This window comes from Podarcis bocagei, assembly GCF_964188305.1.
Source record: "Podarcis bocagei genome assembly, chromosome: 5".
Lineage (NCBI taxonomy): Eukaryota > Metazoa > Chordata > Lepidosauria > Squamata > Lacertidae > Podarcis > Podarcis bocagei.
The window spans coordinates 6808146-6836107 of NC_138129.1; the positions used below are offsets into that span (position 1 = coordinate 6808146).

The 27962-nt window shown below is 43.6% G+C and overlaps 1 protein-coding gene across 4 annotated transcripts in view; it reads left to right on the top strand.

The window, feature by feature from the left end:
• The window catches only part of DNAJC5 (DnaJ heat shock protein family (Hsp40) member C5), a 53030-nt gene extending 26518 nt beyond the window's left edge, over nt 1–26512 (top strand). The window contains exons 1-5 of one of the 4 annotated variants that reach the window (XM_081196762.1): nt 72–174; nt 13428–13545; nt 15561–15774; nt 17590–17761; nt 19282–26512. In XM_081196762.1, coding sequence (XP_081052888.1) covers nt 13439–13545; nt 15561–15774; nt 17590–17761; nt 19282–19379 — 591 coding nt within the window. In that variant the 5' untranslated portion in view covers nt 72–174; nt 13428–13438 and the 3' untranslated portion in view covers nt 19380–26512. Of the gene's footprint in view, nt 1–71; nt 179–2002; nt 2040–13427; nt 13546–15560; nt 15775–17589; nt 17762–19281 lie in introns of those variants that run through there. The other 3 variants (XM_081196764.1, XM_081196763.1, XM_081196761.1) reach the window with 3 other exon arrangements.
• Nucleotides 26513–27962: the final 1450 nt, after the last annotated feature.

Consider the following 27962-nt stretch of genomic DNA (forward strand, 5'->3'; position numbering starts at 1 on the left):
TTCTGTTGCTTGTTCCATTTTGTGATGTCAACCAATTCATTGTGATATCAGAGCTCCCATTAAGTAGTTGACAGGTCTTTCAGCTTCATAAGAAAGGAAGTGTTTCACCCAACAGGCTTCTTAGCAGTTGGCAATGTTGAGGATGGTCATTGAATTGAAGTTCATTGATTTCATGTAGGTTTGTATTCTTATCATCAAGTGAGTGTGCATCTCTTGTGAACAAAGCCTCATGCAGGAACCGAAAATGCATTGTGGAATGGGCTTGTGTGTCTCTGCAGATCTAGTGCTGGCTACTGTTGGAAGACAAGGGAGGTGGGTGGTAGATATTTTGATGTTGCAGGAGGGTGAGAGTTGGCAACATGCAAAATTCCAAGTCCTATAAGGCCATGTTGAAAAGAAAGTCTCAAAAGATTTATTGTATTTGCAAGATTTTGAAGCCATGTGCTACTAGAAAATACCAAAGTGGTGTACAGAAAAGAGAAAGTGCATAGCATAAAAGCAATATAAAAGCAACATACAGGCGATAAAACTGCTGCCAGTGGACCAAATAAATAAATAATTGGAACTGATTCGCAAACTTATGTTCCTAGATGGAATTCAGCTGATGCACCACACTATCAGTTTTGTAGGATTTGGCCATACTACGTGGGCAAGCCTGGTACACGATGCACTGAAATAACATCAGCTTGGGGGGCTTTGTGCCACATATGCACCTGTCCATAAAGCTAAGGAGGTCGCTAGTCTCAGGCCACACGTTTGTGCAAAAGGGCAGGGAGACGTTACTGGACAGCTTTGAAATTGGACCATAGCCCAAGAATTGATGCATTTGACATAAAGCGATATTAAATAATGATTATTTACTGCATTTATAGCCCACATTTTTCTCTAAGGAGCTCAGGGGGGTGTACATGGCTGTCCCCCTCCTGTCCCCCTCACCAGTTACTGGCCCAAAGTCACCCAGTGAGCATTGTGGCTGAGCGGGGATTTGAACCCACGTCTCCCAGGTCCTAGCCCAACATTCTAACACCATATTACATTGAAGACACAAGTGGCTGAAGATTTCAATGCATTGCTTAATTTCATGTCAGCATGTAGGTGTTCTAGAGGTGGGCCTGGTCAATTGGCTTTGTGAATTCAGAGGAATAAATTTATCAGGCTCTTTGAAAACCTCCTCATGTGCTGTACAAGCTGCACATAGAGGCCTGATCATTAGAATGTTCACAATCTGGGCATATTTGGCGTTCTTTTGCCTTAGCACTTTAGAAGACTAATGAAGTATGTCAGCTTGCTGGCTTCAGAGATGTGTTTTCATTGCCAAGGCAGAGTAAGCAACTTGGGATCAGTCACTTGTTAAGCCGCTTCAATTTGTTTAGTTAGACATGGGAAATACTCTTAAAATCGTCCGTAAAGGGAGGGCTATTGTAAATGACAAAGCATATGTACCTTGCAGTTTCCTTACAGTTATATGTTGGTGCTGATGTTGTATCTCACAGATACTAAGATATATCAGAGATTTTGAAGGTGTTGGATTGTTACTTTGAATAGCCCCCCTTCTTATTTTCTTGAGGGGGCCGCATGAAAACAAGACTGACAGCTTTGTACTTTTTTTTCTTTCCTCCCCCCAGCGACCAAATTAGCTGGCATTGTGCAGTGTGATTCCACCATGAGGCTGGGTATGAAAATGAAGGCACAGATGTTCACTGATAAAGGAGGGACTCTTGAGTCACTGTAGTGACTCAATGAGCAGAGACGTTTGTTAATCTAAATTAAGTCTGACATGATACACTTAAACATTGGTTAAGATACATGAAAACAATGAAAGTAATGAAGAAATGTGGAGCATGATGGGGTTTAGCATATGTGCATGTCTGTTCCCCTCACCCCACTGCAATAGTACTAACTATAAACCCTTAGTGCTTGGTATGTAGACAGTTAAGAGTGATGCTGTTTTAATCCAGGAGATTACCTTTCTTCATAGCCTTTGGAGAGAAACCGCTTCAAGGGAACCCTCCTTGTTTCGAATGCATAACAGATGGCTGGTGAGTGTGTAGCAAGGCATGCTCTTTAAAGGTACAGAACATAAGTGGGACCCATGAAATAGGGCTCCCCAAAAGGGCTGAATCTGTGGAAAAGATAGTGATATGGTTGTTTTGCAGAATATAAAATCTGTACACATTAGATAATCCATTACTCGTGAAAAGCAAACTTCTAAGTTTGCCATTACAGTCATACCTCTTGTTATGTTCGCTTCAGGTTAAATCTTTTCAGGTTGCGTCCCGCGGCAACCCAGAAGTACTGGAAAGGGTTACTTCCGGGTTTCGCCGCATGCGCAGACGTTCAAAATGACGTCACACACATGCCCAGAAGCGGCAAATTGCAACCCGCACATGCGCAGACGCAGGGTGCGTTCTGCTCATGTTGCAAACGGGGCTCCGGAACAGATCCTGTTCGCAACCAGAGGTACCACTGTATATGGAAAATCTTTTGTCGTCTCACATTTAAATTACTTTGCTTCCATTCTTGCACCTAACTTTTTTTTTGAATCAAGAACGTTCAAAGCAGAATGAGGCTAAAACTACATGTTTGTTTGTAGATTTGGGGTTCTGGAAGTTTATTGCTTGTAGCAAGGCAGAGATTTGCAGAAGAAAACTGGTGCGGCTGGGTTTAGATAATCAAACAGGCCATGGTGTTATATGCGAATCCGTCCACTATCTGCAGAATCATGAGAGCTGCTGTGTTGAGATACATGTTGTTTCTCTAGGTTACATTTGCTAATGGGATAAGATAACTTTCATGCATTGAGAAATCCTCTGAGCAATGCTGGTGTAAGCCCATGTTGTTGGACCTTCCTATTTAACCGCTGTCCCAAACTGAAGGAGTCTAGATTCTAAAGTATCTCTATCAGATTGACTAAAGTAGGTAGTTAGGTTTTGTCAGATTAGCATCATGTTGTGACAAGTTGAAAATATATTGCGGTATGACTGCTGATATTAATATCCTGTAGCGGTGGTGGCCAAACTTGGCCCTCCAGCTGTTTTTGGACTACAACTCCCATCATCCCTAGCTAACAGGACCACTGGCCAGGGATGATGGGAATTGTAGTCCCAAAAACACCTGGAGGGCTAGGTTTGGCCACCACTGTCCTATAGAAAACAACTGCAAGGGCAAATATTTTATCCAGAAACTAGGACTGTTTGTTAATGGAAACAAAGTCTACCAGTTGAGAAACAAGGAAGGGACAGGACTCTTCTATAACTCTCAAAAATCCTTGTGGGTGCTCAGTGCTTAGAATCATAGAATTGCAGAGTTGAATGCAGGATCTTGTCCACAGCAGTCCCTGTGGTGGGTTCAGACCACCAACCTTCTAGTTATCAGCCAGATGTATTGACCCATTGTGCCATGTTCTGTTCAATACAAAGGAAATTCTTAGTGCTAATTAATTGTTTAGTAGTAAAATTTTCTCAGGTATTGCCTACATATTCTCATGTTCTCTTTACTGGCATAAGAGCCAGAAACTTCATTTTAAAAATCTTAATATTGATATCCTTAAGATGCCAAATTCAGTTCCAGCTACTGTACTTTTGCAAGCACCCAGCAAAATACTTCATCCACCTTACACAACAGTGAAAGTGTAAAAGTGTAAAGAGGACTGTCAATGCCATCCCGCGAGGGAAAGAATTTGGTTTCTGAGTTTCGGTTAATCTCAGATGAACATGCAGGGATTTTCATGCTGATGCAGCTCTGTGTTTTCATCCTGCACTGCAATTGGGCCTTGGAGCGCAAGGCATAACTGCTTAATTTAAATAATATAAGGCACCTCAGTCAGAACTCTCAGAGCACAATGTTGTAGCAGTGCAAATGAAATTTAGCATTAAATGTGAATGTATTGGATATTCTGGTTTGTATCTAAGAAAGTCATAGAGTACTTGAAATCAATGAACTTAAGATGGTCATGTCCATTGATTTTAGTGGGTGCACTCAGAGCTCATAAATTAAACCCAGATGCCCCTGTTTCAGTGGGTCTGCTGCATTTGAACAGTTGTGTTGCTGTAGAAAGTGCAGAAGTGGATTTCAGGCATATATGCAAACCATCCTTACAGCTGGGATCATTATGCCTACTGAGTCACATACCGTATTTTTCGCACCATAGGGCGCACCGGACCATAGGGCGCACCCAGTTTTTAGGGGGGGGAATCAAGAAAAAAATCTTTCCCCCCCCAGCCCCAAAGAGCAGCGTACAGGGTGCGCACAACCTCTCCCTGCCAGAGGGGTTGTGCGCAGCTATGGAGCAAGCCAAGTTTTGGCTTCCCCTTTAGCCCCATGCAGCCTCTCCTTGCCGGGAGACGCTGCGCAGGGCTAAAGAAGCCATAGCCCCGTGCAGCGTCTCCTTGCGGAGGGATTGCGCGCAGCTATGGAAGAAGGCAAGGCAGCGAGCGGGATGGATCCCACTTGCTGGTTTGCCTTCCCCTTTAGCCCCGCGCAGCGTCTCCTTGCGGAGGGGTTGCGCAGCTATGGAAGAAGGCAAGGCAGCGAGCGGGATGGATCCCACTTGCTGGTTTGCCTTCCCCTTTAGCCCCGTACAGCCTCTCCTTGCCGGGAGACGCTGCACAGGGCTTTCCTGGCTTTTCTGGGAGGTGGGGGAATTCCCTCACCTCTCGCAAAAGCCTGCAGAAGCCGTGAGCTCTTTAAAGGGGCTGCGCGGCTTCTCCTGGCTTTCCTGGGAGGTGGGGGAATTCCCCCACCTCCCGCAAAAGCCTGCAAAAGCCGTGAGCTCTTTAAAGGGGCTGCGCGGCTTCTCCTGGCTTTCCTGGGAGGTGGGGGAATTCCCCCACCTCCCGCAAAACCGGCAGAAGCCGCGCGCACTTTAAAAGGGCTGCACGGCTTCTCCTGGCTTTCCTGGGAGGTGGGGGAATTCCCTCACCTCTCGCAAAAGCCTGCAGAAGCCGTGAGCTCTTTAAAGGGGCTGCGCGGCTTCTCCTGGCTTTCCTGGGAGGTGGGGGAATTCCTCCACCTCCCGCAAAACCGGCAGAAGCCGCGCGCACTTTAAAAGGGCTGCACGGCTTCTCCTGGCTTTCCTGGGAGGTGGGAGAAGGGACTGATGCGGCCAGTCAGTCCCTTCTCCCTCCTGTGGAAAAGCCCGCAAGAGCGCACGGAGCTTGTGTGCGGCTCTTGGGGGCTTTTCCCGCCTGCCTCCCCCTGCATTCGCTCCATAGGACGCACACACATTTTCCCTTGCTTTTTAGGAGGGAAAAAGTGCGTCCTATGGTGCGAAAAATACGGTAGCTTTCCCCCATCTTAACATGGCTGGGTTTTTGGGGGGGTTTTTTTTGGCAAAATGTCTGCTTTTTTATTCTAGCTGTTGCAAGTCTTATTTACTTGTCACACTCACACACCCTGCTAAATTTCTCTACCCACCACCAGGATGGGAGCATGATTTGCCTCTGGTATGCAATGCATCTAGTTCTTTGGAAGAGCCAGACTTGAGAACCAAATAATGCTCAGTTTTGCTTTGTTTTTATAAGCATCTTTTGTTGAGAATAGATAGGCCCGTGCCACCAAAGAGAGAGAGAGAGAGTTAAGCTGGCTGAGAGCCACGTGCTTTAAAAATACCTCCTCCAAAGGCCTATTTAATCTAGTGTGGGCTAGCTGAAATGACCTAATCCAAAAATAGCCAGCAGCCTGTCTTTTCCCAACGTGTCTGCTGCTGAAGAATGGCAGCTCTTCGTTTTGTTAACGGCATTGTTGTGTTGGACTTGGGCTTGATTTTGAGGGGGTTTGGACGTGAAAATGTGAACCGAGGAGAAAACCCAAGCATAGGGGTTTTTTTTAATGCCTGTGTAAATCAATTTGCCTTTTTACTATAATGCCCCCAAAGGCTGAATTACATCCGGTGAATGTTGATAACATTGTGCTTGTCATCAAGGTATTAACTGGATTCTTTGGTTGGTTTTAAGCATTAACGTTCATGGAATCATAAGAGGACAACATTCATAGTGATCACATCACTTTGGTGCTCTTTCAGCTGTGCTGGCTACTAATTTACTTCTGGGCTCACTCTGAAGCTCTTACTTTGACCTTTAAGGCGCTAAGCAGTCTGAGTCCATGATACTTTAAAGATTGCCTTCTTTTATATGAACCTGTCCAGATGCTCCATTTTCAAGTGATGCTTTGTGGATGGTCTCCCTGCTGTCCAGTGTTTGAGATGCAGGCCATGGTCTTTTGCAGCTTTCCACACTCCACTGGGAGCCGGTAAATGATTTTTTCCGCCTGGGCGCCACCATAACAAGCAACCTCTCTCATCAACGCTGAGCTAGGCAAGCGTATTGGCAAGTCAGCTATGGCAGTGGCTCGCCCCTCCAGAAGGGTATGGGAGTATGTGATGCTAATGACCAATACCAAGATGAAGGTCTACCAGGCTTGCATGTTGAGCATGCTATTTTATGGTAGTGAGATGTAGGCAGCTTGCACCTGCCAGGAGCAACGCCTTCCACATGCACTGCGTCAGGGAGGTTTGGGGCATCACATGGCATGACAGAGTTTCAAACAAAGATGTGCTCTCCCAGCATATTCTGTCTCAGTGATGTCTACGCTCTCTTGGTCATGTCCGCAGAATGGAAGAGGGGAGGATCCCCAAGGACGTGCTAGTAGCTTTTGATAGCCATCTCCTCCATGAAGTTGGTGCCTCCCGTGGGAGCAAGTTCCAGAGTTTAACTGTTCTGCATAAAGAAGTGCTTTCTTTTATGTACCGCCAGTTATGTGGGTAGTAAAAAAGGTAGCTGAGAATCATTTTGCATTTCGATCATGCATTGGAATGTTTAAACATAGCGTTTCCCAAATCTGCAAAGATTCCTGATCATAAATGATTTAAAAGCTCATACTTAGAAGGTAAAAGCATCAGAGGGGGTGGGGGTTATTGTTTTGTTCTTGTTTTTATTCTGAGTTTTGTGTTTTTATCTTGTATTTTTATGCTGCAAACCACCCAGAGATCTATGAATGAAGGGTGGTATAGAAATAATAAGTGGAACTTTGCAGCATTTCAGCAGCCAAAAAGAACAATGAGAGAAAGTTATTATATTTGCTAGACTGTTTCCAAGAATTTGGGGCCTGTAAGAAATATCCATTGCAGAAGTACAATTGTTAGTCTTATTGCCACTTTAGGAGGCATATGGGGGGGGGGATCTGTGTGCGTGCATGTGCATGTGTGTATACACATACATACATGATATATATGATATACACCAGGTCAGCAACCTAAGGCCTGTGGGCCACAAGCGGGGGTCGTTTGACCGGACCATCAGACGCCCCCGAACCAAGCCGCCTACTCGGCGAGTCCCTGCGCTAAACCGATGTGGGGACTCACTTCCGCAGTGCCGAAAATCGTATCTGCGCATGAGCAGACAGCGAAAATCGCATCTGTGCAGACGTCAGAAATCGCAGGCGCAGATGCCGGAAATCGCAGGCACACACGCGATCTGGCCCATGGAGGGATCTCCACTGGAGTGAACCAGCCCAGGCGGCGAGGTAAACCTTGCCAACCCCGATATACATATTATACACACACACACACACACACACACACACACACACACACACACACTCACTATATATATATATATGTGTGTGTGTGTGTGTGTTTGTTTATGCTTCACTTCTGGGCCCTAAAAAGCCCCCCCCCTCCCATGATCAATGATAAAATACCAGAAACAGTAATATAATAAAATTAAATATGGGCTGGGGAGAGAGAATCTACACCAAAAGGGCAGACAAAATTAAAATGAACTTACCTGAAGTTCAGACAAAGGCAACCCAGTGAGATGGGCGGGTTACAAATAAAATAATCACCATCATCATCAAGCACAGCTAGCACACAGTCACGCTGGCGGGGCCTTTTGAGAGCTGTAGTCTAAAACATCTGGAGAGCATCAGGTTGAGAAAGACAATGCCAACCTTTGGCAAGCATTGTGTCTAAGTGTAGCTGGCACTGCAGCATGAAGATCCAGCTCAGTATCAACAGTTAGTTTTGTAACTGGATAGCAAAGAGGTCAGGAAGGAGGTTAATTTATCTGTGAAGTGCTAAAGGAGTCTACGATAGAATCTGTAGAAATTCTTATATCTGGCTTCTGTCCTCAGGTTTATTGTCATGGAATGTGTAAGAACGTATGAGTGTTGCGTTGTGGATGGCAGGAGGACGTTGTCAATTATTCCCTTGAGGTTGTAAGAAGAATTATCTCTGTTGTGCAGAGTCAGGAGACAATCCCGTATTACACTTCTAAACCCGTGGAATGCGTCCCAGCCAAATGGGACAGCTCGAAATGTCAGATGGGTTCTGCAGAGTTTGAGTTTGCTTTTCAGACTCTATGAACATGCATGACAGACTTGGTCTGCTGTGAGTTTTGGGGCCTTGAGCCGTCTGACGCTTCTTCTCTTACCTGACAACATGAACAATGTTTGAGGGTTTTGTTGCCCCTTAACCATTTGGACCCTGCGTGCTTAAAATTTTGACATCACTTTTGGCTGTCATATAATACAGGCTTCTGAAAGTGGTGCTTAAAATATATTCTAATTATTGCCTTACCAGATGGCAGCAAGGCTTCACGTGTTTCTCACTGTGTCTCAACAGAGACTTACTTGCCTCACTCTAAAGTAAAGATTTTTATTCTAGGTTTTAAAGTAATTGCCCATGTAGCAGCTTCTACCTGGTTTCCGCTTTGCCATCTGGCTCCAACATATTCTGTGAACTGGAATTCTTTATCTGGGTGCCAGGTGACCGGTGCTATAGTCTGGCAAACTTAAGTCGGGCCCTCAGTGCTGTTTTGAAAGAAAAAGTACCTTTCAAAAGCATTGAGCATTTCATTTTCTTAATTGCTCTTTGCCATTATATACGATTATAATTATGTCCATTTTTAGAACATTGTACAGTGGTGCCTCACAAGACGAAATTAATTCGTTCCGCGAGTTTTTTCGTCTAGCGAATTTTTTGTCTTGCGAAACACGGTGTCGGAAAAGTTTTGGAAAAGCTTCAAAAATCACCAAAAACCTCAAAAAAGGCTACCACACCGCGTTCTATGAGTTGCTCCTCGAAGTCAAGTCGCAACTGTATTAACAGTGTTAAGAAAAAGGAAACAAACTTGCAAAAAACGCAAGACGTTTCCGTCTTGCGAAGCAAGCCCATAGGGAAATTCGTCTTGTGAAGCAGCTCAAAAACCGCAAAACCCTTTCGTCTAGCGAGTTTTTTGTCTTGCGATGCATTCGTCTTGCGGGGCACCACTGTACATAATACTGGCTATCCCACACTGAAATAATTAATCATTATTATTATATGGCCAGTGACATGGATTTTCTGGAAAATATTCCTCTGCACAACGAGGTGTAATTTGCATTGGAACAATTTCTGATGCCCTATTTACTTGTTTTTAGTAATAGATAGGTAGCCGTGTTGGTCTGCCATAGTCAAAATAAAAAAATTCCTTCCAGTAGCACCTTAAAGACCAACTAAGTTAGTTCTTGGTATGAGCTTTCGTGTGCATGCACACTTCTTCAGATACACTGAAACAGAAGTTGCCAGATCCTTCTATATAGTGAGAAGGTGGGGAGGGGTGTTACTCAGAAGGGAGGGTGCGAATGGGAGATTGGCAGATAGCTGAGAGAGCCTCTTGACGACTCTTAACGACTGTAATAGGTCTTACAGGAAAAGGCAAGGGGTGGGAAGGTGAGAAATGGTTTAGTCATGTATAGTGAGATAAGAATCCAATGTCTTTGTTCAGTCCAGGTCTTTTCATGGTTTTAAGTTTGGTAATGAGTTGTAATTCAGCAGCTTCTCTTTCCAGTCTATTTCTGAAATTCCTTTGTAGTAAAACAGCTACTTTGAGATCTTGTATAGAATGTCCTGGGAGATTGAAGTGTTCTCCTACTGGTTTCTCTGTTCTGTGATTCTTGATGTCAGATTTATGTCCGTTTATTCTTTGGCGTAAGGTTTGGCCTGTTTGTCCAATATAGAGAGCTGAAGGACACTGTTGGCATTTGATAGCATACACAATGTTAGACGATGAGCAATTAAATAGTCCCGAGATGGTATGTGTGATGTTGTTGGGGCCAGTAATGGTGTTGTCCGGGTGTATGTGGCAGCAAAGTTGGCATCTGGGTTTATTGCAGGCTCTGGTGCCAGTGTCTGTGTTAAGTCTGGTTGTAGTATTATTGTGGGTTAGGAGTTGTTTAAGATTGGGTGGCTGTCTGTAGGCAATGAAAGGTCTTCCTCCCAGAGCTTGAGAAAGAGAACTGTCATTGTCCAGGAGAGGTTGTAGATCTCTGATGATGCGTTGTACTGTTTTAACTTGGGAGCTGTATGTGATGACTAGAGGTGTTCTGTTATTTTCTTTTTTGGGTCTGTCTTGCAGCAAGTTCTCTCTGGGTATCAGTCTGGCTCTGTTGATCTGTTGTCTAACTTCATCTGCTGGGTATTTTAGTTCTGAGAAGGATGGGCGCATAGACACCACCTTATACCGCAAACCAACTGACCGACAAACATATCTACATGCCTCTAGCTACCATCCCAAACATACCAAACAGTCCATTGTATATAGCCAGGCACTACGTTACAGCCGCATCTGTTCCAACTCTACAGACAGAGACTCTCACCTAAGGGATCTACAGCAAACCTTCTCAGAACTAAAATACCCAGCAGATGAAGTTAGACAACAGATCAACAGAGCCAGACTGATACCCAGAGAGAACTTGCTGCAAGACAGACCCAAAAAAGAAAATAACAGAACACCTCTAGTCATCACATACAGCTCCCAAGTTAAAACAGTACAACGCATCATCAGAGATCTACAACCTCTCCTGGACAATGACAGTTCTCTTTCTCAAGCTCTGGGAGGAAGACCTTTCATTGCCTACAGACAGCCACCCAATCTTAAACAACTCCTAACCCACAATAATACTACAACCAGACTTAACACAGACACTGGCACCAGAGCCTGCAATAAACCCAGATGCCAACTTTGCTGCCACATACACCCGGACAACACCATTACTGGCCCCAACAACATCACACATACCATCTCGGGACTATTTAATTGCTCATCGTCTAACATTGTGTATGCCATCAAATGCCAACAGTGTCCTTCAGCTCTCTATATTGGACAAACAGGCCAAACCTTACGCCAAAGAATAAACGGACATAAATCTGACATCAAGAATCACAGAACAGAGAAACCAGTAGGAGAACACTTCAATCTCCCAGGACATTCTATACAAGATCTCAAAGTAGCTGTTTTACTACAAAGGAATTTCAGAAATAGACTGGAAAGAGAAGCTGCTGAATTACAACTCATTACCAAACTTAAAACCATGAAAAGACCTGGACTGAACAAAGACATTGGATTCTTATCTCACTATACATGACTAAACCATTTCTCACCTTCCCACCCCTTGCCTTTTCCTGTAAGACCTATTACAGTCGTTAAGAGTCGTCAAGAGGCTCTCTCAGCTATCTGCCAATCTCCCATTCGCACCCTCCCTTCTGAGTAACACCCCTCCCCACCTTCTCACTATATAGAAGGATCTGGCAACTTCTGTTTCAGTGTATCTGAAGAAGTGTGCATGCACACGAAAGCTCATACCAAGAACTAACTTAGTTGGTCTTTAAGGTGCTACTGGAAGGAATTTTTTTATTTTGTTTTTAGTAAAACTGCCAAGCTTGCCTATAATCTATTTGTGGTTCAACGCCATCCATAGTTACTGATGAACTTACAAAATGGAAAGTTTCCCCTGGGAAAATAAAGGACTGATTTTTTACCCCATTCTTTGTCACTGATCATGGCTGAGAGGAAGAAGGTGCTGAAAGGAGCGATTTAAGTGATGGGGGGAGGCGGGTTTGTTCCATGAATATAGGTTGGTTGAGACACTATGGCTCTACGCCTTCGAGAGAAGAGAAATGTTTGAGACCATGAGAAGTATGGACAGAAATGGATTCTCAAAATGCAAATGCCTGGAGTGCATCGACTGGAATGGAGAAGCAGCAGGTCTAAGACATTGAAGTGAATACTTCATGGAACATGTAACTTAACTAAAGGAATTCACTACCATAGGATGATATTGAGATCATTACCATAAAATGGAGGGGAAAAAACATGCTTTGATTATTAAGCATGATGGTCTACCCTCCATGTTCAGGAATAACATCTCTTGATTACCCTTTACAGGGAAATATCAGTAATGGTTAGATATAGTCATCATAAGATTTTTGTGAGCTTTTCTGGGCAGCATACTGTACTAGATGGACCCATTATGGTAACTGGGTCCTTATTAGCTCCCCAGACCCCATTTAGCATTAATTTGCATCTAAAGCTAGACTACGAAGTGTTGCTTGGATTCTAACGGGCATTTTTAAGGTTACCAAAAACATATTGCTTATGTTCTGCGAGAGTTTTCTGACCCCTTTGTTGTGTACAGTTTTGATGGGAGGTTAATAGCTATACATAAACAGCAATTACGAACCGTGATATGGGATTTTTTGCTCCTCAAGTAGTGCAGGGGTCAAAGAAATAGTAGACTGGTTCACACACTGTGGCTGTTCAGTACTCGGAGCAAAAATTGGTGCTACTTTGCTGCTCCCCCATTTCTGCTGCTGCTGTGCAACTAGGAATTAAGTCATGGTTTGGCTTAGTGCTGCGTCCTAACCTGGTTTCGTGGGTTGCCTCACTTCAGACAAGCCATGAGGTGAAAGTAAAGTTTGCTCTTGGCTAATAATAATAATAATAATAATAATAATAATAATTTATTATTTATACCCCACCCATCTGGCTGGGTTTCCCCAGCCACTCTGGGTGGCTTTCAGCAGAATATTTAAATACAATAGTCTATTAAACATTAAAAGCTTCCCTAAACAGGGCTGCCTTCAGATGTCTTCTAAAAGTCTGGCTTGCCGCTCATGGTTTGTTTGGGGGAGAAAAACCACAAGTCAGGTTCAAACAAAATGCTTAACCAAACCATCACTTAGCTCTGTGTAGAGCAACAGCAGCAAAACCGTGGGTAGTGATTTTTGTTCTTAAGTTCCGGCATGTTTGCTTGTCAATGCTTAGCCACAGTTTGGCGTAGTGTTACGTGCGAACTGGGCATAGTCATATCTTCAGAGATGTTAGGTGTTTTTCTAAAGCGGGTTGGAAGAAGCTTGAGATTATAAACCAATTTTATCTTCTTTGTATCACGCCGTTCCTTCTGGAAGCTTAGAGTGGCATATATGGGTTTTCCTGACTGTTACTCTCAACGCTCTTGTGAGTTTGGTCAGGCTGGGAGATGGTGATTTTCCCAAACGCACCAAATGAGTTTCATGACTGAGCAGGGCTGTGAACCCTGGTACACCACCTAGTATGAAATCCAGCACTCGGCCCAATTCTGATTTTTGTCCTAAACTCTTTTCTCCCCAGGTTAGCTCAAGATGGGAGACCAGAGGCAACGCTCATTGTCTACGTCTGGGGAATCATTGTACCATGTTCTAGGACTGGACAAGAACGCCACCTCAGATGATATTAAAAAGTCATACAGGTAAGGAGGCCAAGAGCTCGCTCTGAACATAGCATCCATTCTAACACAGCCAGCTTGCCTCATGATTATTGTTCTGTAAGTTTCTGCTATCTCTGAGATGCTAAACACTGCAAGTGAGGTGATTCTATTTACTCGTACTCCATTTGGGTTATCTGAAACATACATAGCTATGGTTTCTATCTGGGAAAAACACAGAACATGGTAATAGGAATCTAACCCAACTTCCTTGTTCAAAGTAGTTGAGTAGAAGAAATCAGACAAATTTATATACTCCTTTTACACAGCACACTATTTGCTCTAGCTGTATCTTGTGATGATTTTGAGATAAGTAGAACCTGAGATTGATTCAGTTATATTTTCAGAACTTCAGCTCTTTCAGTCATAGGTCATACCACTGAGTAATAAAATCTCTCCTAAAGTTTGGAATATAATAAAGCTTGAATCATGATCTATAGTTTTCTTGTCAGTCCATATAATGTTGCTTTTATAAAGTTGTGTCTTCATCACAGCTATTTTACTCAGCAGCAATGGAAAAAGAAGGTCTAGTGACTCAGTGATGAGTCTTGTCTTGGGAATAAATCTTAGCTGTAGAGATCAGTCTGCTTTTCACACCAAACTTTTAATCACATTAAAAAAAAATCAAAACTTTTGATGCTCTTGTTTTAATTATTTTGGGAACAGTGGAAGATAAAAGTCCATAGGCTAAATAGATGTTCTGGTGAACCAGCAGTAGTCTTCTAGGCATGCGTCTTCTTTACTCCGCTTTTCCCAGGGAAAGCCACAGTTTACTGCTGAATTAGAACAAACGTCAATTGAGTTTTCTGCAGATTGAAATATGTTTCAATTCAGCAGTAAACAGTGGTTTTTTCCTGGGGAAAGCAGCAGGCCAAAAGGAAAATCTCTTGGACCCGTGTCTAGAAATCATGAGAAGAACAAGAAATCTCAGGACAAAGAAAGGGAAGCAAGGATGAGCCCAGAGGTGAGTTCAGGGGGCATACTAGTGATAAACTGCAATGAACTGAATTAGACACTAGGGGTCAGCAGTAAACCTTTTCACAACGATAAGTGATTTAGTGAGCAAGCTACTTTCCTGAGTTTGCACTAACTCAGGGCGGAAACGCTGGCTTCCAAATTATAAACTTTAATTGTATTCCCACTATTTCTCAGAACAGAAGCAAACAATAGGAGATTTGTGGAGATTCTGGCTGCAGGTATTCTTTTGTGAACAGAAATTGGTGGAAATGTATGTTAGCTTTTGTTGTACCATCAATATAATGCAGCTTCCTATGTTCTGTATCACAGTGAATCTTCCCCTTTTTTTGAAAAAAATTATATTATTCCTCACCGTAAATGGGTAGCTGTGCATCTGTCTGGAAATATTAGTCTTTTGTTCCTCTTGATGTGGAAGAGTCAACCGGCAACTGCAGTTCTCTGCTTTGGGCAAACATCTGCTTGAAGTTGTATCTCTCTCATGTGACTTTAGAGACAAGGCGCTCTTTGCAGGATATTTATGTGCAGAAATTGACAGTCTTTCCAGAGTAGCAGCTACTTGACATTTTCTAATGGGCTTTTGCTTTTCATATAAACCAGCCCTACATTGACTATGTTGGATGCTTTCTGCCATTACGGACTAAATCTGGGCACAAACAATTTTACTCTTTTTGACTTGAGTTAAACTATGGAACTTGCTCCCACAAGGGACAGCAATGGCCACCAACTTGGATGGCTTTAAAAGAGGATTAGACAAATTCAAGGAGGCTATTAATCAGGCTATTAATAGCTGCTAACCAGGATGGTCTGTGCTCTGCCTCCATTATCTGAAGCAGTATGCTTCTGAATGCCAGTTGCTGGAAACCACAGGAGGGGTATAGAGTTTTGCTGTACCCAGATACTGCTTGTGTGTTTCCTATAGGCATTTGGTTTAACCACTGTGAGAACAGGACGCTAGACTAGACGGACCTTTGCCCTGATCCAGAAGGCTTGTCATGATCTTCTGTGGTTTCTTCTTTCCACAGGAAACTTGCATTAAAATATCACCCCGATAAGAACCCAGATAATCCGGAAGCTGCAGAGAAATTTAAAGAAATCAACAATGCACACGCGATATTAACTGATGCTACAAAACGAAATATTTATGATAAGTATGGCTCCTTGGGTCTGTATGTAGCAGAGCAGTTTGGAGAGGAGAATGTGAACACGTACTTTGTGCTATCCAGCTGGTGGGCAAAGGTAAGCAACAGAGAGATTCTCCTCTGAACATGTTCTTTGTGTAGCACAATAATAATCCCATAGAGGATGGTGTTTCAACAGTTTCTAGGAACCTTGAGAGATTCTGCTGCCTCCCCAGTAGGTATGTTAGTTTTTCAAGAGAACCATTGAACCACCGAATTGTGGAGGTGGAGGGGACCTTGAGGGTCATCTTGTCCAACCCCCTGCAGTGTAGGTATCACAACCAAAGAAACCTTGACAGTTGACCATCCAACCTCTGCTCAAAAACATCCAGTGAAGGAGAGTCTATACAGTACCAGTTTCCCAGGGAATTTGTTCCACTGTCAAACAGCTCTTACTGTCAGAAAGTTCTTTCTGATGCCCTAGGGGTGCAGCCTATTACAGAACTCCATTAATTAATTGAACGAAACTCATATAATCCATTTTTCAGATTTGTGTGTGGGTAAAAACGTTTCAGAAGCAAGAGACGTTGCTGCTCTTGTTTTTAGATGATGGGCATGTGCTGTTATATTTCTGTTTAGTTTATTCCTGCATTTCTGGTGGCTGAACTCGATGACCTTGGGGGTCCCTTCCAGTTCTACAATTCTGTGATTCTATATGGAAGAGACATTGCCTCCTGTATGAGGGGAAAAAGCAGAATTCTCCTTTTTAATGATAGTACTGTTGTAAATTTTGGCCTGTGGTGTCCAGTCGTGATTAAAAGTTTTAAGTGCAGCCATTAAAAAATATGGATTCTGGCTTAAAATGGCAACTGATTTAGAAATATTCCACAAGCAGCAGTCTCCGAAGCGTTATCTCTTGAAATTCCTGGAATGCTTTTGTAGGTTCCTTGTGGTTTGAAAGAAGATTGTTTTGACTCAAGTTTACAGTACAAAAAGGGTTGTGTGGTCTTTTATCAAAAGCTCAGTGTGTCATGTGGTGTCAGTTGTTGAAGTCACTTAACTTGCTTTCTGAATGTGTTAGTTTCCTGTTTTGATGAATCACCCATTGGGATACTTTCTTTTCCTGCTTTCTCCTGACTACTTTGTCATGAGAGAGAAGCTTTTGAGCGTCATGGAGCAGATAACTGAGTGGCAAACTGAAGCAGCTCCCTAATCTAGGAGTTTTGCAATGATTAGCTTTCTTGTAATTTTGTACAAATTAGGCATATTTTATTTATTTTATTTTATGCAACAGCTGGACTTCTTAGTGCTTGTTGGGCCTTATCTTGGATGTATTGGCTTGCATTTTGGGGGAATACAGGGTGGGATTCAACTAATCAGCCCCGACAGCCAAAGGTCTGTGGAAGGCCTTCTGCAATGGGCTCCCTTCCCTCTCTTCCCTCTGCATGCCCTGCGCCCCCAGAGTTGGCTCTGGGGAGCTGGGAGAAGCTCCAGAACACAACATGGGGTCGTTCCACCTGGCAGTACTTGTGCAGACAGAATGATTGGAAGAGCGCATGGTTGAATTCCACCCACAGTAATTGATGAGAAGCCATAGGCTGGGACAGTCCATCAACTGCAATAGCATAAACTACAGCAGTGATTTGGGAGTGCTAGAGCAGAGGGGTTGGCCTTTGCTTCACCTCAAGACATAGTAACTTGCAATTGTACGACACATGGGCAGTTTTTCATGAGACCATCATACACAATTGTGAAGAGGCAAACCTTTGCCTGAGAGGTTCCCTTCCCATTTTAGATTTTATGCTACGTGTCAGGAGGGTGCGAGCTTTTTAAGTTCAAGGGGCTGTTTTTCTGCTGCTGATATCCCAAGCATGAGATCTAAGTTAAGTTGGCATTCGTTGGTTGGAGACACTTTCCCTTTTCCTCTCTGCAGGCGCTGTTTGTGTTCTGTGGACTCATCACGGGCTGCTACTGCTGTTGCTGTCTCTGCTGTTGCTGTAACTGTTGCTGTGGAAAGTGTAAACCGAAACCCCCTGAAGGTGAAGAGCAGGAATACTATGTCTCCCCCGAAGACTTGGAGGCACAGCTACAGTCAGATGAGAGGGGTAAGTCTTCTGCTCTCCAGGTCAGCCACACATGGAATGTCTCAAAATCACAGGGCTGAGTAGAGAGAGGAAGAGGAGGAGGAGCTTCGTGTAGTTTCAACTGAAGGAGGTGCCTAAAAAGCATATCTGTGCTGCAAATGTGTTTTTTTTCTGAAGACCTGGCTTCATGGAGATTCCTAAATATCTCCCTGAATGAAAGCGAGGTTTGCTCATGTACAAAATGGTGAAGAGATGAGCAAATTCGTTGATCATATCATTTAGAAGATTTTATAACTTGCCTGTCAGTGGAATGGCCCTTGAGCCAGCTCACAATACCTGTACACGAATTGCAAACACACACACACAGCCGGGCACCCCCTTTGTCCCCTGTCCTGTGGTTGGGGGCCAGAGTGTGCTGCTTCTCACTTCCGCAGTCCCAGGGCTTGTGGCAATTGCACCTGGGAGTTCTTTCTGGCAGGGAGAGGGAAAGCCAAGCTTCTTGCAAGCTGTTCCTTCTCTGATCCATGGGTTTGGCCAGGCTGGTGGGTCTCCTTGCTATAGGAGGCAGAGAGTGCAAGCGTCCAGTAGCTCTTGACTCCTGGCTTGATGGCAGAAGCTGGAGAGTGCTTCCCTTCATCTTTGCAGTCCCATTCATGGAACGATGGTCTAAAGGCACCCAGTGGGTATGCTTCTTTCGAAGCTAGTTGGTGTAGCCTTAAGAGGAAAGGCGAAGATAACATTTGTTGACACGGTTAGCAGTTTATGGAGGAATTTCCCCTACCTTGCATATTGCTCACTGTATGGACACCATTAACTAAGAATATGGTGTTGAAATAATTAATTAAATGCAACCCTTCTGTCTGTTTAACTGAAACTGATGGAAAAATAATGAAGCAAACCAACATCCTAAGAAGGAGGAACTTTTTAAAAATTAACGGCTGCACAGAAATCTTAAGTTGGCCTTGCAAACTTCCCTGTTTCCCCCACAATCCTACGCTGGTCATTTATAGCTGCAATGAAGGGAAAATTTTTTAGATGCCCTTACCTGGTTACCTAGGGATGCGGGTGGCACTGTGGGTTAAACCACAGAGCCTAGGACTTGCCGATCAGAAGGTCGGTGGTTCGAATCCCCGCGACAGGATGAGCTCCCGTTGCTCGGTCCCTGCTCCTGCCAACCTAGCTGTTCGAAAGCACGTCAAAGTGCAAGTAGATAAATAGGTACCACTCCGGCAGGAAGGTAAACAGCATTTCTGTGCGCTGCTCTGGTTCGCCAGAAGCGGCTTAGTCATTCTGGCCACATGACTCGGAAGCTGTCTGCGGACAAACACCGGCTCCCTCGGCCTATAGAATGAGATGAGCACGCAACCCCAGAGTCGGTCCCGACTGGACCTAATGGTCAGGGGTCCCTTTACCTTTACCTGGTTGCCTAGAAGCCCTTAGGGCTGGCAAGTTGCTTTTGACAAGCCAGGTCTTCATTGCATCACTTCCTTTCAGCAGTTTTAGGAGGGAGCTGTCTAACCACGATTTCCTTTGATTTTCAGACACCTCAGATACACCTATTGTGATACAGCCAGTCTCAGAGACGACCCAGCTCACAGCGGACTCCCACCCCAGCTACCATACCGATGGATTTAACTAAGTTAAGGAAGCACTGTTAACTAGAATGGATAAGAATAAATAATATGGCCAATCCAGCACTAGAATCATGGACATTAGATAATAGAGTACGGGGAAGGGAGACGTCCTCCCACAATTAGAGGGCAGCCTCCAACCTGCTGAGAATATTTTGTAATCCCTTCGCCTTTTGTCACCTTCAGTGTCGTATCTTGATGATACATGGATGATACTGTAGCATGCAGTATTTAAAGCAGTTTAGCTTTTGGTCTTATTTCGTTTCCTTTTTTAAAAAAGAAAAAAAATTAGCATGTGTGGAGTTTTATGTTATAAATGTCTTTGTGTTGTAATGTATTGAGGAGTTATCACAACGAGTGTGATGGATACATTCTGCATTTTAAGCAGCGATACCAGCCAAAAAAACAATGAGCATTTTTCAAAGAGAATTTAAATTTGCCACAGAAGCCACCAAACTTCCATACAGTTGAGCTACAAACATCACTTGAAGGCGGCTGTTGATCAACCACTTGATAGCAACTAAGATTTCCAGTATATCCCAACTGCCCCTTTGCTCCTAACACCCCTGTCTCAAGAGCTAACCTTGAAAATGGCTGATGTTGCATGGAAGGGATTTTTTTTAAAAGGGAAAAAAATGTTCCCTGCACATCTGTTTCATCTTCTGAGTGTCAGTGGCTTTATAGTTAAGATGTTCTTGTATAGGAGAGGGCCAAAATGTTGGTTTTGTTATAAAGCCAGACGTTACTTGAATTATCTCAAATTAAAGTGCACACTAATTTTGTTTGAATTTAATCATTCCCCTGCACTATTTATGATCAGTTACTGCCATTTTTTTTAACTTGTGCATGAACATGGAAAACAGAATGGATGCTCTTACTGTCGCGTTTGAATGAAGTCTAAGCAAATAAATAGTCGAGTAAAGTTTAGATTTCTGTTGTTTGAATATGCATTGCTTTTTACATTTTTACAAGCACCTCTTAAAAAGAAAACTAAGGCCACTTTACACATGCATTCTAGGTATGCATCTAAGAGTACTTAAAAAAACATTTCTAGAATAAATGCTGCAGGTACAGGCATACTTATCAGGGGACTGAGATTGGCTGTGGCTCCCTTTTGAGTGTTTGCTGGGTGGCAAGCTTCAGTTTGCTGCTATGTGATGTTGGAAACAGATCTATGCTGACTGGCTCAGCAGACAAAACACAGTGTTTTGGAGCTGAGACACCAAGTCTTCTATCTGTAGCTACAGCCATGTGGCTTCCTAGCACAAATTTGATTGCCTCTGTTCTACCCTGCTAAAATGGGATCAATAAGTCTGATCTGCTCTAACCAGTGTGCAGTGCTTTACAAAATTGGAGCACTGCGTGGTTGATTAATTACTATTGCTGAATGGTTGTCAAATAACTAATCACATCTGTTTCCTTGTATGTTAACCCATGAAATAATTTGCACGTGTTCTTTTTAAAGATAATGTTTATTTTGTTTGGGGTTTCCCTTACATCCCTTCATTGATAACTTTGTGATGGATATTCTGGAACGGTTTCCCTCTCTGCGGTAGAAAAAAAAATTATGAATGGAAATTGTGTGTGTGAGAGAGTGTGAATGTGGTGGGCATCATGAGGCTTCCTTAGGTATCTCAGCAACTTATATTCTCTACTTCTCTGCTATTGTTTGTTTAGTCTCATTTTAGAAAATGTTCAATCCACTTAAAAATGCATCACCCATTTTCAGGGCTGCTGCTGCTTTTGAGTTTCAGAGCTCAGATCAGTCTTCCTTCTGTTCTCTTTTTCTCTCTCTCTCTCTCCCCCCCCCCCCATTTTCTCTCTTTGGAATTAACTGTGGCTGTCTCTTCTTACACACCATTCTGAGGTGGTACCATTTCAGACTGCAAGTAGGAGATGCCAATATGAATATTCCCCAGGGCGTGTGGAGAAAAGCAAAGTCAATGCAAACAGAAAAATTAACACATAAGGAAAAGCGAGTCTGATTGAGCCCTTTGCCTGTTTCACAAGTTTATTGGGGAGCATTGTAGAAATGTCTTCTCTTGTCTGCAGTCTGAAATAGTGCAGTCGGGCTCTGCCATCACCTCCTGAGCATCCCACAGTCTCGTAATGCAGATCGTGTGGGATGAGGCCTGACTTTGTTCTACATGCATTCTGCTTCCCCACAAGCAGGGTTTGCTTTCTTTGCAGGACTTCATCTTCCCTACACCTGACCTGAAATCTGTACTAAAGGAAAGATCTTTGAAAGCTTCTTAACCATATGGACCAAAACTGTCTTTTGAAAGCCGAGCCAGCTCTTTTCTTTCCTCTCCTGCCCTCTCCAGTCTTCTCCAAAGGTTCCCAATATGGCATGTTCACTTTACTTAGGCTAGGCAGAAGGGCAGTTCTTAACATTTGGGTGAGCTAACACATTGTTAACACTTGTTTTGATATTGCACCCTTAGTTTTTGGCTAAATACCCTGGACAGCTCAGTACTTTAATGTTCCTTGAATCCACCTGCATGATTCAAACTTAATATATTTCAGACTTGTATCTTTCTCTAGGCGAAAACAGGCTTATCATGCGTTCCTAATGCCTGTCACTGGGTTTTACTCAACATCCCCCACCTAGGGGTTAGGGGACACACACACAGAGATTTACATATCTAGACTTGAAAGCCTCATCCATCTTGTTTAGGGTTACATGGAGGGTGTAATATGGAGAATTTATAAAAGGTGACAGAGTTCTTTGCCTAAAAGTAAAGTATGATCTCAGCTGCGCTCCTGCTGCCCGGCTTCAGTCTTGATTTTAACATAACTAAAATTGACCATCTTGGACTGATTTCATGACCTAACAACATTGGCGCTCCAGAGCAAAACATCTAGTGAGGAACTTGGGCCATGACCCGGTGTCAGGCTGGATTTTACAAACATGTAATAACCCCTAAACAGTTTGCTGCCGCTGCAAACAAGCTGCTTCAATCTCTAGCATAGTTCATTGTTTCAATAGAGTTTCAAGGCACTTTCCTCCCTCCCTTCTCCTTCTCAGTCTTGGAGTTCAGAGTACTGTATCGCTATTTGTGTTCACTTAAAGTAGATCAATTTATTAATCATTTTGCTGTTGGGCAATGATTTCATAATCATTCCAGTAGTGATTTGGGGGTAAAGCTGTAGTACTTCCTGTGTTTTCTTACGCCATTGTGTCCTTTAGATTTGCATCCCACTGAAGCTTGTTCTAAATATCCATTAATTGCTAAGCTAAAATGCCAGGATGAAGGTGCTTCACATAGTCTTAAACACAGTCTCTGCTCTCTGTTCCTAACGTTGTACTGCTGGACACAGGGAACCGGGGCTCTTTCAAAGTCTGATTGCTGTTTGATATAAAGGAAAGTTTCTAATTCGAATTTCTAATAGCTCTATCTTCAACTGGAGGCAAACAAAGCTGAAAATGATTTGAGAGGAGTTTCACTTTCCATTGCATTTGTGTACTTGCTGTAAGTCTTCTTGTTGCTGCCTCTGGACAAACAGGACTTAAGGGTTTTTGAGACCATACCAAAGTCATTTAAAAGAAGGTGAGATTGGGGGTGAGCATACGTGATTCTGAGTGTGAGTCTTCTTTCAAGCTACCTTTAAAATTTCCGGAACAAAACCCACATCCATCTGTCTTCAGTCTTGTTTATCAAGTCCACTACCTCATCCCCTTACAGCAGTTTTCCTTTAGACTGCCATGACTCACCTTTCTCATTTTTTCAAACTCATATTATGTTGTTAGAAGACTTGCAGAAGGTTGTCCTTCAGTCCTGTTTAACTGTGTCAAAACCAGTGGATCCGGCCAATTAAAGTGAGTTCCACGTGGCTTTGTGATAGGCATATATAATGCACCAAGCCGCCACAAGCCCAGAAGTACCTGCTTCGCTTTGCATGGTGGCCAAACCACATCCTAGCTCTGGCTCTTTGGCTCAATTCAGCTCCCAGGGACTTGAATATGCGAGTAGCAGGGCATCTTTCCCTGCCCCCTCAGTAAAATCAACACAGCTTTTTTTCATTTGGAGCTAGTGAGAATGAAGCGAGAGATGAAAAATGGGCAATGAACTTTTTAAAAGTCCATTGGCACTGGCTTACATGAAGAACGTTCACTGCCAATGCATATGAAACTTTTGCACCATTTTTCTATGCTTAAATGTGTTGCCAGCCAATTAAATTAGTGTTTTCATTTTTACTTTAAGTGATGCTAGCATTCACAAGCATCTTCATGAACCTGCCCATTTTGCTCTCAGATTGCATTCAGGGAGCTGGCTGTGTTAGGAACTCCTGTCGTTAACCTGCTCATTATTGCCCAATCATCAGGCCACTTGTGCAGAGTCAGGGAGGATCTGTACAGCTTCCCGTGGTACGGAGAGCTTTGCGGGCTGCCGTTTTGATTACCTGGGAGATGCAATTTGGGGCTAATGCAACCTGAGGAAGGTTGGTACCTTGCTGGTTGGACTTCCAAGCTTTTTACTAAATCATGCCAAGCCACAGGCTTGCACCCGGAAACTTGCTTTGAGCGCTGATTCTCCATCCCTTTCCCAACACAGGAGTGATCCTGGGAGGCTTTCCTGTGTCTGAAAATGTATCATGGATACACTGATTAGATATAACTGCTGTGGAAAAGGCACACTGCTCTCAGAGCTACTAAGAACCAGATGCTACGTTTTCAGACACCAAAGTGCCAAGTCCTGATGTGTTCAGGAAAACTGTCGCTTGGGAAACTGGTCTTAATTTATTCTACATTCCAGATGAGCTCCAAATCCCCTCTGCAGCAGCTGCTGTTGAAGTGATAAAAAAAAAATATATAGTTGTTTGGTGCAATGAGCAATGCAGTCATCCTTTGTTTGGGGAGCCAAGGGGCATTGTACCTACAAATGCTAAATAAATTTCACAGGCTGTGTATGTATGAATCTGTTGTTTTTATCTGTATATACATGTATATATAAAACACTTACGTAAACATCCTTGTAGCACTTGTGGGTAGATTTCTGCCATTTCTGATGTTACCAAGCGCTTTTTCTTTCAGCTTAGTAACTTCCAAACATTGCTTCTCTCCACCCTCCTTTTCTTTTAGCCCTCACAGTAGTCAATAAAATGTGATGCTCCATAACATTTCATTGCATAGTAGCCTATCACGAGAGCACCCCCCCAAGCTTATTCAATGGCAGAGTTTCACATTATGTTCTCAGTGATGTGGTGGTGTTGCTGGGGAGTCTGCTGTTCGATCAGCAACCCTTGTGACAGTTTTTACCTACGTTACAGGTGGAGGTGGCAACTGTGCCCTGATTCTAGGAGCCTCCTGCAGCAGTTGGGGCTCCTGCAAACAAACACATCAAGAATGGACAGCGAATGCATGTCCTTAAAAAAACCAAAACCCTGAACATGTCGGCTTGATTCAAAGAGAAGGCAGCAATATCCTGAGAGGCAAAGAGTTCTTTCTGGGATGGTTGTCGTGGGTTGAAGTGGAGGGGAAGGTGGCTTCTGAAATAGTTGCAGGGCATGGCTCTAAGCTCTTTCTAGCGGCAGCGTATTTAACAAAGTGGGGCATAGCGTGGGAAATCGTAGGATGAGTGCTTGCATTGCTGTGGTTCTTTTCTGTTGGTAGTTCAGCTTTGACTGTTAAGGAGATGAGTCGATGTGATTGTCTAAAGCAGGAGTTGGCCACCTGCAGCCCCCGGGCCACAAGCAGCCCACGGGGTCGTTTAAATGGCCCACGAGCCGCCCCTGAACCGAGCCGCCCACCCGGCAAGTCTCCGCGCACTGTGCTAAACCGGCACAGTGCGGAGTGGGGACTCGCTTCCGCGGTGCCGGAAATCACATCTGCGCAGACACAAATGCTGGAAACCGCATCTGCGCAGACGCGATCCAGCCCATGGAGTGATCTCCGCAGGAGTGAACTGGCCCAGGCGAGGTAAACCTTGCTGACCCCTGATCTAAAGACCCCAAAACTAGGCATGACAGAGACAGCCTCCCCCCTTCCCTGTTGGAGGAAGAAGACAGGGACCCTTCCTGCCTTTCCATTGTTTCTTTACCTCTCCCCGCAGTCCCGTTGCCTAATTCTTAGACTCTAATCTGTAGGCCAACAATAACACTTGACATTTGATTTTTGGTATTTTGCTGGAGGCAAGCCAACCCAAATTGTTTAATTGCACAGCGCAAGACCTGCAGCTTATTTCCGTTTCAATGTTTTGACTCAGTGATCTTATTTTACTTTTTGGTATGCCTGTGTGTTGTGTGTCGATGGGTGGGCTGTGTGTGTGTATGTAATGAACCTGGAGATTTGCCAAGCTGCAAAAGCTGTAGAAATTGCGTTTTCCACATTAGTCCTGTGTGTCTGTGTGCGTGTGTGTTGCGTCGTTCAGCTACTGCTGGTGTTCTATTAATTTTTGTATCATCATCTCCTGCTGCTGTTGCCCCTTCTCCTCTATTGGGGAACATGGTATGTGTTTTTTGTTTTGTGTTGCTATCGCTCTATTCAAGGCAGCCTCTTCTTGCATATGAGTAAAAAAAGTTAGGATGAGCTGTGGCCCAGTCAGCCATTGCTCCTTTCATGCCGTTCCTTTCAGTGAAGGTTTGCAAGCCCCATTGAAATGAACCATGGCTCCAGAAAGCAAAGTTTGGTAGATTCCATCATTCACTTAACTGTTGATTTTTAGTAAGATTTGTTGTGGCCTCTCCTGAAGTCTGTGTGACCTGATGAAGATGTATCAAGAGTCTCATATTGCACTTGTACTTGCTGGAGAAAAGGGGAAATCCAGATTTTTTTTTAAATTAAGAAAAATGTTAGTTGTAAAGAACAATCAAAAAGTATAAATGCATTTGAAAAGCAATTATATATATATACATATACATAGAAAATATATATATATATTTTGTTATGTTACTTAAAGGGTCATCCTTTAAATTGTATGTAAGTAACTGTGGCTGTCCGAACTTTGTGGATTGTTAACACTCGCAAATACTGAGCTCCTGTACATACCTACAGTTCAAGCAGAAGGAATTTATTTTATGTTTTAGCATGTAATTTATGTATTGTATGTCTGAATAGGAACATAAAATTGAAAAAATAAAGACTGCTAAATTATCAGAAACCAAGGTTGTAAAATAAATGTTTTCAAGGCAAAAAAAACCACCCGAAGTGTTCTCTTGATCTGTTTTTTTTAAAAAAATGTTTATTTTAAGGCTGGATTAGGGCCTTTTCTGCCATTAACCAAAATGCTGTGACTTAAAGGAGGAAGAAATCAAGCATGGAAGCCACCTTCCTTGGCTTCTTATCCTGAGCAACTGTGATGATAATCATAATTTATTATTTATACCCCACCCATCTGCGGCAGCCTTTGGACTCAGAGCTATCTTGTGTAGAGCGGCCACAGAAATTTCTGAGGAATTCTGAGGAGAAGTGGAAGTTTTCAAAAAGACCAGCCCATTTCCTTTTCCTCTAAGGGGCTCATATGGTTGCAGCAACCCTGTGACGCTGGTTAGGCCAAGAGGCAGAGACTGGCCCAAGGTCACCGAGTGAGCTTCATGACTGAGTGGGGATTCGAACCCTGGTCGTCTCCCAGATCCTAGTCTGACACACTAGCTAGACACTATCCCACCAGAGATAATAGCCACTGGCTGCATTCTGCATTAGCTGCTGTTTCCATGCAGTCTTCAAAGGGAGCCTCGTGTAGTGCCCCCATCCCAACCAAAAGTTGCTCCATAAGGGTCTTCCTTATCTATTTTCAAAGGAAGGGGTGGAAGTTTTAGCACTATGTTCTCATTTCTGGTTCTTTATAGTGTTGTGAAGATGGTGCTTTACACAGGAAAATGCTCACAAGGCAGGTCCCTGCCCCCAAGCAGATTACAATTAAAAGTTTAAATGAAACCATATACAGTGGTGCCTCGCAAGACGAAAAGAATCCGTTCTGTGATTCTCTTCGTCTAGCGGTTTTTTCGTCTTGCGAAGCAAGCCCATTGACAGATTAGCGGATTAGCGCAATTAGCGGCTTTTAGCAGCTTATCGGCTTATCGGATCAGCTGATAAGCGGCTTAGCGGCTTAGAAAAGGGGGGGGGGGAACCAGCAGGAACTCACAAGACATTGTCGTCTTGCGAAGCAAGCCCATAGGAAATTCATTTTGCAAAGCACCTCCAAAACGGAAAACTCTTTCGTCTAGCGGGTTTTCCGTCTTGCGAGGCATTCGTCTTGCGGGGCACCACTGTATCCTTCTTCTTCTTCTTTGGCGATCACTCGTAGCCGAGTAAGATTGTCTTCCATAAACATGATTTTAACAATGAGTCCGTAAGTGACTGTGGAGGCCAATTCTGGATCCACACGTCCTTCCACAGTGGGGACTTTTGTTTCCGGGCGGGACTTGATCACGCTGTGGATTTGCCAAGCGTGCCTTCCTCTTAGCACGTTTCTCCCTTGCGTCCTGAGTTCAAGTGTCTCCAAAGCCCATGACACCTTTGGTAAAGGCTGTTCTCCAACTGGAGCGCTCGCAGGCCAGTGTTTTCCAGTTGTCAGTGTTTATACTACATTTTTTAAGATTTGCCTTGAGACAGACTTTAAACCTCTTTTGTTGACCACCGGCATTACGCT